The sequence below is a fragment of the Phyllostomus hastatus genome, unplaced genomic scaffold (assembly GCF_019186645.2).
Source record: "Phyllostomus hastatus isolate PE091 unplaced genomic scaffold, TTU_PhHast_1.1 phas_contig_98, whole genome shotgun sequence".
NCBI lineage: Eukaryota > Metazoa > Chordata > Mammalia > Chiroptera > Phyllostomidae > Phyllostomus > Phyllostomus hastatus.
Genome location: NW_025333999.1, coordinates 6495885 through 6514528, shown reverse-complemented (window position 1 = coordinate 6514528; position 18644 = coordinate 6495885). Strand labels below are relative to the sequence as shown.

Here is an 18644-nt window from a genome sequence, read left to right as displayed (position 1 = left end):
GGGTTTGGGGGACCTTCGACCTAACCCTAATACCCCCTTATTTCTCACCTGGTAGGACTCCTACCTACCCTTCAAAACTTGTCTCAACCCTCAGGGACCTTCCAGAACTCCCAGGGCCTCTGCCTAACCCAGCCCTGAAGGTGGGGCTAAGACCCCAGGGTGGAGGGTGTGGCTACAAGCCAAAGTTAAGCAATCTTGAGATCAGACACCAAAAACCAAAACAAGTTACATTTATTGATGGGGCCTACCCCTTGCCCTCCAGAGGAAGGGAAATCCCAAAGGAGTCCCCCAGGACAAAAAGAACTGGAGTGAGGGTGGGGGTTGGGCCCACACGGAAAAGAGCATCTCTGAGGTCCTTGCGTTTTTGTGTTTTTAATAAAATGAGAGTCCTTCGTGGGCGTGGCCTCCCAGCCTCCAAGCCTTGACCAGGAGTCCAGCTGCCCAAGGTGTGACCTTATACCCTCCCCCTGCAGACCACCTGAGCCACTGGCCCTTGGCCCCGGGCAGGGGCGCTGGGCAGAGGACGAGGCCAGCAGTGGGCAAGGGGCTACCGCCCCGTCACACGCTCATGGTCATCCCAGGCGAGTACTGCGGAGAGACGAGGGGGTGGCGCGCGGGGGCGGGCTCAGCTCTGGCCTAGGCTGGGACCCACCCCCCAGGGAGAATGGACAAATGGACCAGTGGGGCATATGTGGAGTGGCTGGGGGCAGGTATGGAAGAAGTTAAGGAGTTGAGGCAGTCCTGGGGCAAGGGTCACTGGGTGGGAACAGGGTAAGGGCGTGACACCAGGGCAGGAGTGGGGAGGAAGAGAAGGGGAAGGATGCCGCGGCTGCCCCCCCACCTGGCCCGCCGCAGTCATGGTCTTGCTCTGGCCCCCCGGCCGCCCCGCCGGGGCCTGCCCGCCAGGCCCCTCCGGCCCGACGCCGCCGCGGGGGGAGAGTCGACGCAGTCGCTTACGCTTTCGCTCGGGAACGGGTGCAGGAAAGTCCCGGTGGCCGCCATCTCGCCGTCATCCCGCGGGGTGCCCGGGGCGGTGCTCAGGCCGGCCACTGCGCCGGGGGAGCTCTGGGGGCAGCCGCAGTCAGCGCGAGACTTTGGTCCTGCCCTCCCGCCCTACACTCCAGCCCTGCCTGAGCGAAGCTTCTCACCTTCGGCAACCCGTCCACGTCGCCCGAGCCTGTGGATGACGGACACATGGTGTCACGCAGCTCAGATGCACCTGCTCTGGGGTCCTCCACAAACATACCCCCCCACACACCATGGCTGCACCCACCCCCTCTGCCTGGCCTGCCCTGGGGTCCAGGGAGGAGGCCTGAAGGGGTACCAATGCTGCCAGCCAGGCTTCCTGGAGGTTTAGTTATCGGACCCCACCACCAGTGCAGCTGACGTCACTAAGTCAACCACAGAAGCTCAGGGCACAACCCTGATGCCCCTACAGGGAACACAGGGTCGGGGCTGTGGAGGGGGGCCCTCAGTGGTAGCATGAGGCTAGCAAAGCAGCCCCTGAGGGGTGGGTCCCAGCCGCCCACTCACCCAGGGATCCGTTCACATGGTGAGGTTCCAGCGCACTCATGGCTGCCATAGGGCCCTCCGGACTGGGGCCCAGTGGGAACTGCAGGCAAAAGGGCTGGGTGGGACTTGGGCCACCACCCCACTGGCTGAGCCACCACCTCCAGCCGCCCCTACCCTACAGCTCCCCACTTACATTAGCCCTGCCAGCACCCGGCCCGATGGGGTTCATGATGGTGTACATGTTCTCGCTGGAGTTGGTGGAGTCTGGGGAAGATGACACATGAAGGCCTAGGTTTGGGGGGCCTCCCTCAAACACACCCCTCCCCACACTGAACCCAGACCCTAGTACCTCCAGGGCTGGGCATGATGGGTGTTCCAGGGGGCCCACCGCCTCCTGGGGGTCCCTGCATGCAGAGATAGGCAAAACATTAGAAAGGCCCCGCCTGCCACCCTGCTCCCCCCACCATCACATTGCCAAGTGCCAGCCCCACTCACTGTGTAGCTGCCAGGGGAGGAGGCAGAATAGGGGATCTAGGGAGAGGGGCAGCAGTAAGCAGCTGGCATTGGCGGACTGTACCCTCCACACCCCTAGCCCAACCCACCCCCCATTCCCATTCCCCAACTCACCGAGTTGCCACTGGGGCTGGCCCACGGGCCGCGCACTCCGGGGCCCCTTTTAAAAGATGGTGGGTAGAACCTGGGGCTGGGCCAGATAGCACACCACCCTCCCAACCCTGCCCCCTAGGCCCCCAAAACAGCAGATGTTGGCTATGTGGTAACCACTTGGACACCTCAACCCATCACTCACTGGCCTTTGGGCCTCAGTTTCCCCAACCAACAGTGGAATAAATAATATCCTGTGCTGTTGTGCTGATCCAGCCCCAAGAAGCTGGATGGTGGCCCCTGGGGGCACACTCTGAGGGTCCCTTAGGGGCCTTACATGTTCATTGTGGGCAGGCCTGGGCCAGCGAGGGAGTTGGGTGGGGGCCGCATGCCACTTCCGTAGCTCTGTGAGGGGGAAAGGGCCCTGAGTACAGGCCAAGAGGGTGGAGCCCCTGAAGCCCCCTGGGTCTACCCCTTACCTGGGACCCAACACCGGCCATGCCCCGTGGAGGAGTCACCCTCTGCATTGGGCCCATGTTTGGATGCCCTGGGGTGGGGGCAGAAGGAAGGTGGCTCAGGTCGGGACCACTCCCCAGTGTGGACTCGCGCCTGGGGGGACGGTTGTACAATGAGGCAGCAGGGAGGGGGCACTTAGAGCTGGGGTCCTGATGGGTCATGGAGGATACCAGCTGGAGCTTCTCTACTCACCCTGAGCACGTGGGGAGGGGTCCATGGTGCTAGGAAGGAGGGGCTGGGAGCCAGGGAGGCCCACAGGAGGCTGCAGAGTGGGCATGGACCATTGAGTGTGGGTGTCCCCACCCTGGCCCAGCTCCTGCCACCCCTCCATCTGTCTTCCCTCTCTCACCTGACTCGGCATCCGCAGGGTGGGCCGGGGGCCCCCTGGGAACCGCGGTGACATGAAGGGCTGGAAGAGGTGGGCCAGGGGTCAGCACCTCTCCCCTACCCACTCACCCCCCTCCCCAAGCTACCTGGTTCCTGCTGTGCCCAGGCCCAGAACCTGGCTCGCCCCCTCCTCCAGGCCCAGCCAGCAAACCACAGCAGCCGGCTCCTGGTGTGTGCGAGCGCAGAGGGGTGCGTGTGTGGGCAAGGGGGCAGGTTGTCCCAGGTCCTTACCTGAATGTGAGGCCCCATCATTGGGGTGTTGAGGTTGTGGGGGGGTGGCTGGGAGCCAGGAGGACCCTAGGACAGAACCAGATGGGTTTGGAAGAGCTGGGTCACCTGAAGCTCACTGTTTCCTGAGGCCCTGCTGAATCTGGTCAAGGGAGGGGAAGAGGAGGGGCTGCCATGGAGGCAACAGGGTGGGCCACTCACCAAGCAGCAAGACTGGGGGTATCCCCTATAGGAGGGGTCATGGGCAGGACCCATGGCTGAGAGAGCCATGCTCCATGGGCCCAGGCGCCCTGGCATGCTCACCCCACCCTCTCCTGCACTAGGGCCCAGATCCCGTAGCCCCTCCTTTGCCAGCACCACCAAGGCCCGCATGTGCATCCCACCACATCCACAACCCTCCCCTGCAACTCCAGCCTGCCTGGCTCCAGCCTCTCCCAGCGTGGGGCCCACACCTGTCTCTCTGACACACGTGCACCCAAGGTCAGGGAAGGGCCCCAGCCCTGGCTGTACCTGGAAGAAGCCAGGCGCCATGGGGCCTGCTGCCATTGCATCGCTGGGGGCTATGTTCCCCATCACAGGACTGGGGGCAGCCGCAGCACTCTGCAGGATGCATGACACACAAGTGTTTGGTCAGGCCACCTCTGCCCCAGTGTTCCCTCCTCTCAGCAAGCAGCCAGTCCCACAGAACAGGGAACCCTAGCCACCTGACCCTCTGTCCACCCATGGGAGGGTGGGTCCTCTGGGTGACGGAGCAGCTGCCCCTGTTCCCGCACCAGTTTAGGAACCCTAACAGATCCACAGACTTTATTTGGTGGGTGGCCTTGCAGGGGCCCTGCCTCCTCGCCGCACCTGAGAACCTGGAGGTAGTCAGGGCCCAGCCAGGCTGAGCCCATAGCCCACAAAGAAGGCCAGGGATCCAAAGGTCTCAAGCCCCAGAATCCCAAGCCCAAGGATTGCGGGAGGCGGGGGGGCGGGGTGTCTAAAAATGTCAACCACGTGAGACAGGCATACACACGGCCGTCCCACACGGGCTGATTTCTTTCCATCCAAATCCAACTTCCATTGGGCAGGGCACCGTCCCCCACCCCAGGCCTTTCCCAACACACCCTGTGTCCTCCTGGCTAGCAAGGCAGCTTAGCTAGACCCTCAGCTCTACCCAAAATGTCGTGCCAAAGAAATAGACAAAAGATCAACAGCTTCTAGATGAACCTCCCTTCCCAGGGCTCCTCCTCAGAGCTGCTATGCAGACCACTCCCCCAGCCCCTCCGGTAGGAGCTGGAGGAAGAAGGGTACAGTACCCAGGCCCCCAACCCTTGTCAGACAGAGTAGGGGAGAAGGCCAGGTGCTAGAAGGGCACTATCATGTGGGCCAAGGGCAGAGATACAGGGGACAGGCTGACAAGTCACTTGCTCTGGTCAGTTGCAAGTCCCAGGCTTGTCAGCCTTTGGGGCCCACAGAGCAGTGGGGAGGAGGGATGGAGGGCTAGTCTACAGGGCAGAGGGGACACATCGAAGAATAAGGAAGGGCACTGAGTAGAAAGCACTTTTTCTGGGGGCCCCCACTCCTTTCTGTCAGTATCACCCCCAACGCCTCTCCCACCAGGCCCCAAGAGGAAGGGGATAGTGCATCTCCATTAGAACCAGCACCAGGTGCTCAGGAATCTGTGGAACTGCAACCACTTGGGCTCAGAGGGGTTAAACACTAGCCCAGTCACACACTTCCTGCCTGGCAGGAGGGGGGCAAGGGCCCCCCCCCCAAGACCAGCCCCTCCTTAAGGGAAACTGCAGCCTGGCACCCTTCCTGCTCCTCAAAGGTCTGCCTCTAAAGGACTCCCGCCCAGGCCCTAAGCTGGGGGTACTGGTGGGAGCCTCCCCACGTCAACAGTGGCTAAGAACACTCCCAGAACCCAGCACAAGTCACCTGAAAGCCCAAGGGGCCCTGGGGGTGGCGGGAACAAAGCTTTCAGCCCCTGGGCCCCCCTGCCTCCACCTCACCTCAGTGCAAACACACAGCCCTATGGCTTGTCACAGCTCCTCTGGCAGGCCTGCCTCAGGGGTTGGGGGGTGCCTCCCAGCCTTGGGTCTGTCCACACCCCCACTGCCTACTGCACAGGGAGGGGGCAGCCCCCTTCACAGCCATAGCAGGCGCCCGAGTGGTTCCTGGGCTGGGAGGGGAGGGTGGTGGTGGGGAAGGCTGTGAGCAGACCTCGGGACCACAAGGTATGGGGGTGAGGTGGGGGCAGATTGGGCACCCCTTACCCCTGCGGCTCCCAGACTCTAGGCCCTTAAGGGTTAACGCACAACCGGCCCACCCTCCCTTTCAGGAGGCTTGGGCTGGACCCCCCCCCCCCCATCATCCTCCTAAAGGCAACCAGCCCACACTGCCATGACAACAGACTAAGGCCTAAGGCGTGCTGGTGTTTCTTGGAGATGCCTGGAGGAGGGAGGTGGAGCCCCCTGGGAGGGTGGGCAAGGTGGCCCCAGCCACAGCAGAGGCTGCAGGGTCCCGACACCCTGTGCACCCCCCCACCCCCACTGCTGTGCCTGCTGCCCCAGGTGCCCTGCTGCCATGGTAACTGGTGCACACCAGGAAGCACTGTTCACACAGATGTGGAGCCCCCTCCAGAAGCTTAGACCCAGGTGGGGCCCTGGTGCTGACAGGCTGTGAGGGTAACAGCCCTAGGGACACTGGAGAGGCACAAGGAGGGACACAGCTTCAGACACCCCTGGGTCCAAAGTCCAGTGGGACCTGGACACAGGGAAACAGATGCATAGAAGGGTCTGATGGGGGTTACCAGCAGGGCCCCCAGTCTCCATGCACGCGTGCACAGCATGCGTGGGGCGACTACAGGGATGTGGTAAACCCCTGCCCCTCATGGCTGCACCTCAGCCCTGAAGAGGCCTGCACCCAGGTGCCATTGCGAAGAGAGGTGGAGGCGGCTGTGCCTTGGGAGGCCTGAGGCAAAGAGGTGAGTGAGCGAGTGCACCAGCTGGAGGAAGTGGGTGCAAAGGGAGAAAGGGGTGGAAATGGAGAAATCGTCTGGAGCTGTACCTCCCCAAGAAGCTGGCTGGGGCACTGCCTGCCCCTGGGACCCACAGCCTAGGGCCCCTGAGCCCTCTCTGGCCTGCCGTGGACCTCTCCACAGGCCAGGGCGAAGAAGGTAAGGGCAGGGGACTGCCTTCTGCACCCCCATGACAAAAATGCCACCCATCCCCTCAAGTCACCCCCCAGACTCATCTCCAAACAGGCCTCTGATGCCATACACTCCATCAACCAAGAGGGAAACTGAGGCCAAAGTGGCAGTAAGCAACCCCAGTCACACAGTAAGGTCAGGAAGCATCCCAGGTGCTGTCAGCTCAACCCCAAAACTCAGCAGGGCTCCTACCTAGGGAGGCTCAGAGAGGCTGGGGTGGCAGGGGATGGGCGGCGGTAGAAGCAAGAGCTGCAGTATGTCTACCCCAGAATGGGGCTCAAGTGAAGGGGGGGGGGGCTGGCTGCAGAAAAAGCTGGGGGCTGCGGTGCAGTGGGATGAGCCTCCCTGTGAGTGACCCTGGGCCCAGTGGAGGGCACTGGGATGCCAGCACCCAGCCCGCCTGAGACAAGCATAGGCCACACAGCTCCCCCACCCCAGGCCCCTCCACCTTGCCCACACCGGGTCCCTAGGGCAGGACTCACGTAGTCCTGGAAGGCCTTGGCCTCGCTGGAGTGCTCACATGCCTCTCTGCGGTCAGGTGCTGCACAGTACAAGTCCCAGAAAACGCTGTGGGTGGCAGGGGGAAATGATGGTTTCCCCACATACCCCTCACCCAGCCCCTCTGCAGCCTGCCCACACCAGCCCCGCACGCACCACCACCAGGAATGCAGGAACCCTGGGGGTTCCCCCAGCGTGATGTTCTTCTCCCATCGGATCTGCACAGGAGAAGGAAGGCAGGTGAGGAGCCACTGCCCAGTCTGCTGGACGCCCCCCACCCCACGACCCACCTCAGGCAGGGAACATGGGGGAGGGAACCAGCAGATCAAAGCAAGGCAGCCGGGTGGGGGGGAGAACAGCTGGGTAAGCACGAGGGCAGAGTAGCAAACGTCAGATCCCCAGACAGAAAGACGCCTGTACGCCAGCTGAGGGCCCGACTCACCCCAGCCCTCCGTTCCAAGGGCCTTCAGAGGGGCCATCTGGCACCACTACTGCAGCCCCGACAGAAACTGGGAGGAGAGGACCTGGGGCGGGAGTGGAGGGGCTGGGCCAGCTTACCTCGGACAGAAAGGTCTGGGCCGACTTCTGGGCCCCGATGTGCAGCAGGTACTCGTACACGTACAGCGCCAGCCTGTGGGGGGCGGGAGGGGCTCAGGCTCTCAGGAGGCCTGGGGTGGAGTCAGCCTCCAGCCCCTCCTCAAGGATCCCTGGAGGGGGTGTCTCAGGCCAGGCACCTGCCTTCAGTTGGGCCGGTGGAGATGAGGGGCAGGGGGCCCACAGTGAGTCCTGATAGCTCCCACCCCCAGCCTCACTCACTGTCCACCGATGGTCCCCAAACACCCCATCTCCCCCACTCCTCCCAGGAGATGGCCTCCTCCCTAGTTGCTCAGCCGGGCCAACTCCTGCACACCCACCAACACGCCCTGCCTTCGGCCCCTCCAGCACGCAACACTGCCAGCAGTCCCCAACTCCCCGTTTCCAGGCCCCTCTCAGACTCAGTCCTAGCCCTGTCCTGCTGATGCCAAGACCCCAGAGCAGCCTTGGCCCTGGGGAGGTCTTCTGCCTGGAGAAGGGCTCCGAGGCATCACACCTGCTTGTGCACTGCATGAGCTCTCCTAGAGGGCATCCTGGGCCCTGGGCCCAGTGCTGGCACCTTACTCTCCCCCAGTCCTGCCTGCTGAGGAAGGAAAGCACCCTCCTCTCCTCCCTGAGGCCTTCCTCCTCCAGGTGTCCCTGGGGCCCATCCTCTTCCTGGGGATCAGGGCCTGCCAAATCTCTGTGCCAGCCCCCAGGGCGAGTCTGGGGCAGTGTGGGTGAGGGAGGGGAGATGGGGCCAGCAGTTCTGCTTGGCTGCCAAACGCCCACAATGTCTGGTACGCCCCCCACACAAATTCAGCAGCTGCCCACCCCCAAACACATGGGCCACTTGTCAACCAGCAGCGCCCTCTGTGGGACACACAGGGAGGTCCACCCGTCCCCACAGCCACCCAGGCCACTCCATCCTCTGCCTCCCCTCTCCCATCTGTCTTCCACACCAGCTGGCAGAGAGACGAGATCCAGCCCTCTTGCCAGTCCCTAGCCCCGCCCCCGCCCCACTGACACTGGCCCCTCTGGGACCCCAGGATCCTCCTACTGCCCAGCCAGGACCCAGGTGGGCTTGGGGGGTTCTGGATCAAGGCTGGGGTCTCCCCAAGGGCAGGACTGGGGCTGTGTCTCGGACTTAGCTAGCCGTTCTCCCCTGGCTGACAGCCCCACCCAAAATGGAGCCTGCTTTGTCTCATCCTCCTGATCTCTCTCAGGCCAGCCAGGGTCCTCAATCCTAACAGCCCAGCTCCCCTGGCATCAGATGCTCCTGCCAGCTCCTGCCCTCTGTCCTGGCCCTCACCCTCTGCCCCTCCCCAAGTCTGCTCTTACCCTGGGCCCTCATCCTTCCTTCATCCATCTGCCCATTCTTTCACTCATTCACTCAACCGGCATTAGCCCAGTGCTTCCTTGAGCAGGAACACGACAGATCCCCGTCCCCCTAAAGGCTACCTGCTCGTGAGGAGGAACAGTGGAACGATGATACAAGAAGGTAAGTTCCATAGTGAGCTGGAAGGCAGTGTGTGCTATGGAGGATAAGGGGGAGGGGATGTTGAGGGTCCCAGGTGACAGCCATCCCAGGATGAGGTGTTTCTACAGCACACACTGCATCATGTGACATGAGGTGGCCACTCAAGGGACAGGGATGAGGCACAGATGTGTAGGACTCATGATGATCACACGACTCCAAGCATGTGAGTCCCCCAAGATTGGCCTCAGTCCTCACCACATCATCACACCCCTGTTGGCTGCACCTCCAGCTCAGGCTCCCCCCCCAGATTCTGATGTGGTACCCCCAGCAGTCCTCCAGTGTCTGACCCTCTCCAGCCCAGTGGCCTTCCTGGCCCCCTGGCCTCCAGGCTCACCTGTCTAACTCACTCTTGAGATACCTCCCCCAGAGGCTTCCCGAGCCTTCGCAAGTGGCCTGCATCCCCAGATCCATATCCATTGCTGAAGGAATGGACATGAAAAGCCCAGAACTGCTCACCACCCCACCTTCCAGGCAAAGAGAGAACCTCAGGGGTCCGGCCAGCCCCCTGCCCACTTTGAGGGTCTGTGCAGAGAACAGGAAGGACTGGGGGTGTGAGACACCTGGAGACAGGTAGCAAGATGGAGTTGGCAGTTCAGGAGAGCAGAAGGGCACGGGCTGCACTCTGGCCACACACCCCACTCCTCATGGCAGGGGGCTCTCCTAGGGGTCCGTAAACCTCCTAAAGAAGTGGCCCTTGGTTCCCCACATCCACCAAGGGCTCCATGCTGCCAGCCCACCAGGTCCTTCTCTGTCTCCCCTGGCCCTGGACCTTCCAGGGGTGGCATCCGACCCAGGCCACAGGTCCAGCAGCCCATCCCTGCCTCCTCTTCCCCCTCAGCCCAGGCCTCTCCTCTCCTTTCTCCAGGCAGTCTGCCTCCTGCTCTGAGGGCATCTTCACACAACTGCCCACAGGGCGCTCCAGCACGGCCTTCCCAAACTTGGGGTCCACTACCCACCTGGCGTCCAAAGGCCCAACCTCAATCTGCCCCTCCACAGCTGCCCTCCACCCCTACCCACCCCCCTCCTGCCCCCACCATGTGGTCCAAACTGGGTGACCAGGCACTGACTCACAGAGGGGCGGGACACGCTGTCCCCCGAGACTGAGATCACCATACATATTGAATTTAAGGTAAAACCTTAAAGAAAAAGATCTCTCCTGCTGTCTCCACCACACAGCTGGTCCAGCCACCATCTCTCTTACCTGAATTTTGACAAGGCCTCTCCAGTGGCTGCTCTCTCAGCCCCGGAGTCTACACACATCCCCACAGCACTCCTTGCTACACCCTCCAGTGGCCCCCCACCACCGGCCACACTGCATGCCAGGGCCTCCGCACAGGCTGTTCCCCCACCAAGGGCACTTCCATGTAGAGACCTGCAGGGCTCCAATGTCACCTGTCAGAGGCTTCCCTGTTACACTTAACCCCTGCCCTGCCCAATTTCTCCTCGTCATCTTATTTATTCCCACTTGGCACAAGTCTCTGTTCACTGCCTGCAGCCCCTCGAAACGTAGCTGGGAGGGCAGGGACTTGGTCTTGTTCCCCTTCCTGTGGAGTTCACAGGGGCACCCCAGGCCCCTGGTCACCTGGACTACCTCTCTTGAGCGTTAGGAGAACCAACCCGGGTGGTCATCAGCGAGCCCTGGGAAAGGTCAGCACTTGCTGGTTTGATGTCAAGGATCTGCGGTTTCATCCCAAGAGTGAAGAGAAGCCAGAGAAGATTCTTAATTTTGATGACTTCTGTTACATGTTGGTACTTTAATTTTTGCCAGGATGGAGTCTTGAGGAGGAATTCTGGGCTGTTTCTCTTGTTTTGGGTGCAAAGTTTTGAAGCCAGGACATATGGCGGGTGGTTTTGGGGTCTCCAGGGAGGACTTGCAGCCGCTGACCACCCGGGCCCTGAGCTGGGCCACGGAGGAGGGCAGGGCTCTGGAGCCCGCTCCTGGTAAAACAAACGACCTGCAGAACGGAGAGCCTGCCCATTGGAGGGGCTCTGGCTGCAAAAAGGCAGATGGGTGGCAGGGAGCATGGGTGGCTCCAGGGAGACCCTCCTCCCAGAAGGAACAGTGACGTGAAGGATATGGGGTGCCTGGCCCTGGGGTGCTCACGGGGAGAAGGGCACATGGGCTGTGCAGGAACGTGGTGACCATGGTTTGTTAGAGCCTTGTGAACTAAAATGCAGCACTACCACCATAATTATCAAGAATTACCATAATTATCAGGAATTATGGTAACGGGTGCTCCTGGCCCAGTGCTCTCCTCTCCCTTAAAGACCCTGGAGGCACAAGCTGGGTCAGGGACGGGGCCGGGGGGGGGGGGGTGCAGGGAGGCAGCCTTGTATCACTCCCTCACCATGCACAATCCACCAGCCAGTTCCCACTGATGCCCCACAAAGGGAGTCTCCAGCCCACACATTTCCTCCCTTCTCTCAGCCACCCTCAAGGCCAGGCCTTCAGCCATCTCTTGCCAAGGTTTGGCCCCCTCCTCACCAGCCTCCTGGGAGCCTCTGCTGATTACAGATTTTTTCCCGCTCAGTGGCCAGTGACAACCCCCGACACACAAATGTCATCCCTGCCTTCCCCTCCTCCCATTTTCTCCCCAGGCCTCTTCTCGAGCCCTTTCCCGGAGGCTTCCCCTGTCCACCAGCTCTGCTCAGCCTCTAGGACTCAGCTCGGGGGTTCCTTCCTCAAGAATCTCTTACCAGTGCCCTCACCAACAAGGATGCCCATGGCCACACCTGGAAGCGGGGACAGACACACAGGTGACTCTCTCAACTGCTGGGCTAATCAACGAACTTTCTCCGTGGCTATGTGCCATCTCAAAACCAATCCCAGGAGAGAAACTTGAGGTGCTTAGTAACACCAACTGGGGTTGCCATTTACAGACCTATTCGAAACCCACTTCACAGCACATGAAGTGCCCGAGGAGAAACACAACAAAGCAGATGTTTAGAGCTCTTCCCCTCCATTCACAAAGGCAGAGCCTCTGAGGCAGAAGTGGAGTGATGCAAAGGGAATAAAGGGGCCTCCAACTGTCCCTGTCACCTTCATCCCTAAATTTAAAAGACCGGAAACCAACTAGCAAACGCAAGTGCTAGTTAGTTCTGGGTGGCAGTCACTCATGGGCTTCCCTGTGGACTGGAGTGTTCCCAGTTCAAGGAAGAGGCTGTGCCTCCATGCAGGCAGCGCCCGAGGGCCCCAGCCTCCCTCTGGCCCTCCAGGCCACCCCATCACTGTACTCCCTACCAGGGCTGTCTAAGTTTTTGGCATCTCTGGCCCACACTGGAAGAAAAAGAGTTGTCTCGGGCCACACATGAAATACATTGTGACGTGTAATCACAAAAAATCTCAATATTTTAAGTACATTTACAATTTTGTGTTGGGCATTCATAGCCACCCTTCGGGGGCCGCAGGTGGGACACCCTGTGTAGACGTTGCTGTGCACCCCCAAGGGCAGAGACCGGAAGCCAGCGTACCCCACAGGAGCTCTGTTTCTATACTTGATCTTAGCCAGAAGGCGGAGAAGCGATAGATAGGCACTCTGTTTCTGCAGCAACCTGGCCCAGACCCCGGCCTGAGACAGGGAGTCAGAGAGGCTCAGGAGGAAGGAAAGCAAAACACAGTCCAGGAGAGGCAAGGACCTGAGCCGTGCAGCTCCTTCACCCCATTTCACAGAGGAGGCAACCGAAGCCCAGAGACAGGAAGTGGCTCCGTGTGTGGCTGGCTGCCAGCGAGGGGTGCTGTGCCTGCAGCCTTTCACCCAGTCCTTGTGAGCACCCTGCAAGGCCCGCAGGCCACACTTCGGGTGGGGAAACAGAGCAGCCAGTGTACTCCTCTAGAGCTCTCCATGCCCAGAACCTGTGAGCCTGGCAGGTCACTTCTCCTCCAAGCCCTGACCCCCCTCTGGTGTTTTCCAAGCTTTCTTTAGTAGCAGAACCCCATCTCCAAACACGCTCATCCGGGACCCTTTACGAGACATGGATGAGCACAGGATGGCTCGGGAAGAAAGGGTACTAGAGAACAGGCCACACAGGGCATCTCTAGCCCCTACAGCAGGTGTTTCTGCATATCCCCCCACCCTCTGAGACTCTCTGCTGGGCAGGCTAGGGAGAGGGGGGATCATGAGAGAAGGGGCCAGGATTCGGATTACCCCCTTTCCAGCCCTCACCAAAAGCCAAGGCCAGGTTCAAAGAATCGTATCTCTCCTGGGATATCTGATGGAATCAGAACCCAACTCCCAAACCCACTACCCTCAGCTCAAATCTCTGACTCTCTCCCTTATTTTATCTCCACGGCCACACCTAAGCTGTCATCATCAACTCTTACCCAGATCCATGTACCCACCTCTCCCAGATTCCCAGCTCCACATGGGAGCGGGAGTGCACTCTCAGACACACAAGCTTCTCTTGCCCTCACAGAGCCCTCAGGGGTGGCTCTGCCCCCGCCCAGGGCACCAGCCCTAGCTCCTTTGCCAGACCTGACTCCAGGGCCTTTGCACTTGCTGTGCCCCAGGCTGCCTACTCTTCCTCCAGGTCTTTGCATACCTGAAAGCCCTCACATACTTCACTACCAACCACTTTCCCACTTTGCTTTCTTCATAGAATATCTAGAGATCATCCCTCTGCTTGGCCTCCCATTTATTTGCCCAAGTAACTAGACACCTGCCTCTCTGCTAGAATGTGGGATTCTTCAGCTCTGGGACCTGCCTTCCCAACAACCACACTCCACCCCAGGCCCAGAAACCAGTGTAAGAGAATGACCGAGGACATGCCAAGACCCCCAGGGGTGGGGTGGCAAAGCCAGACATGCCCTGCTTCCAACCTGGGCAGAAGCCAGATGCCAGTTTCAAAAAGTCTTTGTGCAAGGGTGCTTGAAAATGGAGCCCAACCTCATAACTGTGCAGGTGGACAAGGAAGGCCTGAAAGGGCAGTTATCTGCCTAACATCTTCTGGCCAGAAGAATCTCTTCTCCAAAATGATCCCGAAGCTGGGTAGAGAATGGACACTTGTCCTTGTGGAAGGGAGGGGTCCCAATGTTAGCCCAAGCAGACGAGGCAGGACAAGAGAAGGCTGCAAGCAAGCCCACATCCAGGGCTCCTCTTTCTGCCCTGTCATACAAGTCCTCACTCCTGGCCTGGCCCTCAAGGCGTGTCATCATGGGACCTCTCAAGAGTGACCCAGCCTCCTCTCTGTTCTGGCAGCCTGTTTCCCATCAGGCCACTGGAAGCTGCTGGAATTCTTAGGATCTGGCGAATCGGCCACTGGCTATCAGCCATGGAAAGCCTTCCCTCCTGCAGGCACCTTTCCCTGGCACTTGAACAAAACTGCAGGCCACTGGGTACCCTTGCTGTGGGAAGGTCACAGCTCCCAGAACTTTGCAAGTCCTCCCCCTTCCTAAGAGATGGTACTGAGCTCTGACTGGGGTGGCTCAATTGGCTGGATGTCCTCTCACAAAGCAAAAGGTCATCCATTTGGTTCCTGGTCAGGGCACATGCCTGGGTTGTGGGTTCAGTCCTGGCAGGGGCGTGTACAGGAGGCAACATCCATATTTCTCTCTCACATCAATGTTTCTCTGCCTCTTTCTCCCTCCCTTCTCCTCTCTCTAAAAATAAATAAATAAAACCTTTTAAAAGAGAGAAAGATGGCACTGATACCACGTTTGCATTTCTCAAGAAAGGAAAATGAACCTTAAGAGAGGGGCACTCAATGTCGCAGAGCAGGTAAGTGGCAGTGCCACCTTCAGGCTGTGCCTCCCTGCCCCAGACCGAGCTTCCAGTTCTGCAGGCCACAGCCCCAAACTGCAGGATCTGGGAATTAGGTACTGTCCCTCCTACCAACAATCCAAGAGCACCTAGTACCCATGGCCTAGCGCCACGCCCAAAAGAGGAGGCGGCACTTCTGGACTCCATCACCTAGGGACCCCAACGCAGGAATGAGCCCTGTGGCCTCCCCAGGGGTCCCACCGAGCTTCCTAGAGAACAGGCGGCCTCTCTCCAGAAAGGCCAGTCTCACTTGCCCTGGAAACTTCTCTGGAGAATGAGGGAAACAACCAGGATCGCGACCCCGCGCACGCAGGTCTGCAACCTCACTCACTGAAGGCTCGACCGTCGGGCAAGTCTCGCGACTCTCAAGTCCCACTTCGGTCTCGCATGCCCCCTCAAATCTCGCGGCCTCGAGCCTCGCGCTTCCCCGCAAATTCCCCGATTCTCCAAGCCACTAGGATCTCTCATGTCCCTCGAGTGTCGTGCGCCCCCGGAAATCTCACGCCCCTTCAACTCTCAAGACCTCTCGGGTTTCACGTGCCCCCTCAAATCTCGCGACCCCTGAAGCCCCTGACGCCCCTCGGGTCACCCGCGCCCCCTCAAGTCTCGCGTTCCCACGCAAGTCTCGCAGCCCCTCAAGAGCGCTTGGGCCCCGCACGCCTGACACATCGCGCCCACGTGCCCCTCGCGGTGCGCGCCGGCGCTGGGGCCCACGGAAGCCGCGCGGCCGCCGAGCTCCGCCCCCGGCCCCCGACTCACTTCTCACGGGCCTGACTGTCGGAGGGCACGGCCGAGCCCTTGCCGGCTTTGGCGTACATAATGCTCCGAGCCGCCGCCGCCGCTGGGTCCCCACACCTGTCAGGCGGCGCGGCTAGTCGCGCTCGTCGTCGCCATAGCTACCCCGCACCCCGGGCCTCACCGCCCCGAGCCCCGCGCGGGCGCCGCAGGCATCATCCGCGCGGGGGAGCTCCAACGGCGGCGCCGGCGGCGGCAGCTCCAGCTTCAGCCGCGGGTTTATTTTCTTCCTCTCTTCCCACTGCGCGGGCTGTTCCGGGAAGCGCGCGCCCCCTCCTCCCGCCGCGCGCGCCGTTCTTAAAGGGGCGATGGCGGGCGCGCGGGTGGGTCCCGCGGCTGGAACCGTGGGCCGGGCACGCACGCGCAGGGCCCGCCTGTGTGTGTGTGGGGGGGGGGGGAGTGGCCACATACACCGAGGCATGAGTGGGGACGGCCACCCGGGGACGCACAGCAGGACATGGCTGATCAAGGCTGAACACACATTCCTCAGATAGGACCAGCCACCCAAGTTGCACACCCGAACACAGCCACACATTCAGCTACAGATAAAATCTCAGACCCAGGACACATACAGGTCCACACAGATCCTGGAATAACTACTGATAGTCTGGAAAGCTACTGACAGTCACACTGAATGTAGCTTTCATTTCAGCTACAGAGCTCCCCACACCCAGCTCACCTAGGAACACGCTGATACACATACAGAGGTGTATACACAGCCCCAATAGTGGCTGTCACAGAAGAGGAAGACAGCCCACCACCGCTAGCATAGGCACACAGCCGCATGGAGATTCACACTGGCACAGCTTCCAACAGCTGGGGAAAAGCCCATGGCAGCCACTCCCAGTCACCCTGGGGCACTCCATCGCAGCCACCGCAGGGCTCTGAACATGGACCTGGGGTCTCCCCGAGCCTATGGACACCCAGAGCCACACACATCCCACAACACAAAGACACACCACATAGACAAGAAGCCCCTAGAGTGCCCAGGCCAAACCCTGGGAGCCACCATGCACTGCTTCACATTCACATCCTGTGTCAACAATAGGTGCTTGGGTGACTGACTGGATCGCTCCGGCTGACTATGCCTCTCAGCCTCAGTGCCACTAACTGTAAATGGAGCTCGACCCACTTTTAACTGCCCTTCTGCAGGAATCAAGGGTGCATACTGTGGTGCCGCGTTCCCCCTACTGGGGCCCTTCTGTTCCCAGGGGGCGTGCAGCAGAGGCAGAGGCAGACAGACAAGGACACGACACAGCAGGGCAGGGGTGCCTGGGCCTCGTGGAGACCTGTGTGCTAGGCTACCTGTGGGTCATGTTAGCAGACGTGTGCGGACTGGGGGAAGGGGGGTGGACAGGGGAAGGTGGTCCAGTTGTGTTGACTCCAGGTCTGGATGTTTCTATGACTCTTTGCCATGGGTATTCTTTTTTTCCCATGTAACAACTGCGAGTTTGTGTTCCTTTTCCTACATGAACGTGTCAGCCGTTTCGCCTGGGGGGGTTGGCAGGCGCCTAGTGAACGGTCCCTGGCTCTGTGGCAGTGTCCGCGGCAGTTGTGCGGAGCCGAGTGACGCAGCGTCAAGTTGTGTGCACTTGTGTGTCTGTGTGCCTCCGCGTGTGGGTGGGTTGGGACTGTATTGTGTGGTTGTGCACTCAGGTTTCCTGTGTTTTGTGTTTGCCTTGATGCGGATGCCCCCTCCTGCTGCCTGCAGACCTCCATCCCCATTATGCCTCCTTCTTTGGGGCCACCAAGTATGGGATCCCCCCCACCACCACTCAGGCCTGCAAACGGGCGGGAAGTGGGGAGCCGCTGGGGTTCCAGACAGGCGAAGAGGAAGAGAAGGGCCCAGACAGCCTCAGCCGCGCCTCCATCCCGAGGGGCCCGGCCAGGGGGTGGGGGGACGCCAGCCCTACCCACTTCCTGTCCAGCTGGCCATCCCCTCCCCCAGCTTCCTCTTCCGCGGGCCTCGGGGCCCCGCGGGCGCGTAGGAGGGGCCCGCGCGACGGGCTAATGGGGGCGCGGCCAACATTCTTCCGTCGTGCTTGGAGACCCGGACTCTCCAGCGCCCGGGGGGCCACTGGAGATTGTGGGTGTCAAGGATGCCCTCATTTTAATGCCCGCTCCCACCACCAATCTCCAGGGCCTACTCTGAACAAGGCACAGAGAGGGTGTTGCTCACCGGAGTCACACAGCATGGCAGCTGGGACGTCCGGGACCGCAGACGCTCCTCCCGCCACCCTCCAGGCGCCCCTTCCCCACATGTATCTCCCAATGCTCCGTGGCTCCCCAGGATTCTGTGTGCCGTGGGCAGGTCCCTCGCCCTTTCTGAGCCTGTTTCTTGAGTTGATGTGAGTCTTCCTCCTCACAAACATTTATTGAGCGCCTGCTGTGTGCCCGGCTTTGAGTACTAGACCAGTACACGTTGTTACCGCTTGGGAAGAAGAGGGTCTGATGGGGAAGAAGGATGGTGAAAAGCTGGCGAGTCGGTAGGGTAATTTCACGGAGTGCCACAAGCTGGGCAGAGGGAGGGGGTCTCCGGTGGAGGGGACAGGGCGACAGCAGGGTTGGCGGGGCTCCGGGAGGAGGGCGGAGGAGGGAGAGAGGCGGAGCCTCCCGCTGCCCCTGGCGCTGCAAAGGGGAAGGGGGTGGGAGCGAAGAGCGCGGTTCTCATGGCAACGGGGACAGATCTCCAAACACAGCCTCGGGCGCCGGCGAAAAACTCCTAGAACAGCGGGCTTTGGGCCCCACGCACATCCAACCATGGCGCACGCGTGGCAAGAGCAGAACCCACAGAAAAGCCCCCAACCCACCATGCGAGGGTGGGGCGTGAGAAGAAAGAAATATTTATTTTATCCTCTCTCGAGGATATGTTCATTTTATTTTAGAGGAAAGCAGGGTGGGGAGAGACAGACAGACAGACAGACATCGATCACTGCCCTCAGTTCCCGCCGGGACAGGGGATGGAAACTGCAACCTAGGTACGTGCCCTGACTTTTGGTTTATTAGACCACTCTCCAACCAACCGAGTCCCCCCGCCAAGGCA

General features: G+C 60.6%; 1 protein-coding gene across 10 annotated transcripts; it reads right to left on the bottom strand.

Annotated features, from left to right (window-relative positions):
- Positions 1-201: 201 nt before the first annotated feature.
- Positions 202-15938, bottom strand: SSBP4 (single stranded DNA binding protein 4). Of its 10 annotated transcripts, none has more exons than XM_045853171.1 (18): positions 15566-15938; positions 7496-7568; positions 7094-7155; positions 6922-7006; positions 3757-3846; positions 3250-3315; positions 2981-3040; positions 2824-2893; positions 2595-2662; positions 2453-2520; positions 2140-2185; positions 2008-2043; positions 1862-1916; positions 1706-1776; positions 1534-1612; positions 1149-1177; positions 842-1065; positions 202-588 (listed from the first exon to the last, which is right to left on the bottom strand). In XM_045853171.1, the coding sequence occupies exons 1-17, from the start codon at positions 15622-15624 to the stop codon at positions 856-858; spliced, it is 1227 nt and encodes a 408-aa protein (XP_045709127.1). In that variant the 5' UTR covers positions 15625-15938; the 3' UTR covers positions 202-588; positions 842-855. The 10 variants fall into 10 exon arrangements, with proteins under 10 accessions (XP_045709127.1, XP_045709132.1, XP_045709126.1 ...); XM_045853176.1 differs by having other exon boundaries at positions 958-1065; XM_045853170.1 differs by having other exon boundaries at positions 202-1065.
- Between the last annotated feature and the right edge of the window lie 2706 nt (positions 15939-18644).